The following is a 486-nucleotide window of genomic DNA, read 5'->3' on the forward strand; positions in this document are numbered from 1 at the left end:
ACTTACATATACATACATTTTATGATAGACTATGAGCCAATAATGAAGCCTTTTTGAATCTGGCTTTCACAAACACACTGTTTGCTCATAAGTGCAAAGGACATTTAATGAAACAAATAAATAAATAAAAAAGGAAATTACACACAGCCTTGAAATTTAATGTTGCTTTGACCAAGTATATGTTCAGCATAACTCTGCACTCTTGTTGTAGTTTTTTGTTTTTGTTATGTAAAGGGAACACAAACACACAACACAAACTCCTGTCGGACCTGTGGGAGACCTCCAGCCGGCCGATGGTGATGCGAGCTCTGCGGGGCCAGGCTGGTGCAAGTCACTGGTTCAAGCTGGAGCTCAAGGCCTCTGGGACCAGGGCCTGCAGGTAATGAGGCACCTCTATCCTGTAGAGGGAGCTGTGGCCCACATGTTCTGTCACATACAAGTCTCCACAGAAGCCAAGCAGCTTGGGCGTGTGCTCCTTCTCCTGCA

The 486-nt window shown here is 44.9% G+C and overlaps 1 protein-coding gene across 1 annotated transcript in view; it reads left to right on the top strand.

The window, feature by feature from the left end:
- The window catches only part of LOC147818094 (uncharacterized), a 4,895-nt gene that overhangs the window by 1,854 nt on the left and 2,555 nt on the right, over positions 1-486 (top strand). Inside the window, exon 3 of the mRNA XM_087178695.1 lies at positions 287-379. Within this exon, the coding sequence (XP_087034821.1) occupies positions 287-379 (93 nt within the window). The remainder of the gene's footprint in view (positions 1-286; positions 380-486) is intronic.

The sequence above is a fragment of the Seriola lalandi genome, unplaced genomic scaffold, assembly GCF_002814215.2.
Source record: "Seriola lalandi dorsalis isolate HSWRI2012SDOR001 ecotype SW California unplaced genomic scaffold, Sedor1 jcf7180002054695, whole genome shotgun sequence".
Lineage (NCBI taxonomy): Eukaryota > Metazoa > Chordata > Actinopteri > Carangiformes > Carangidae > Seriola > Seriola lalandi.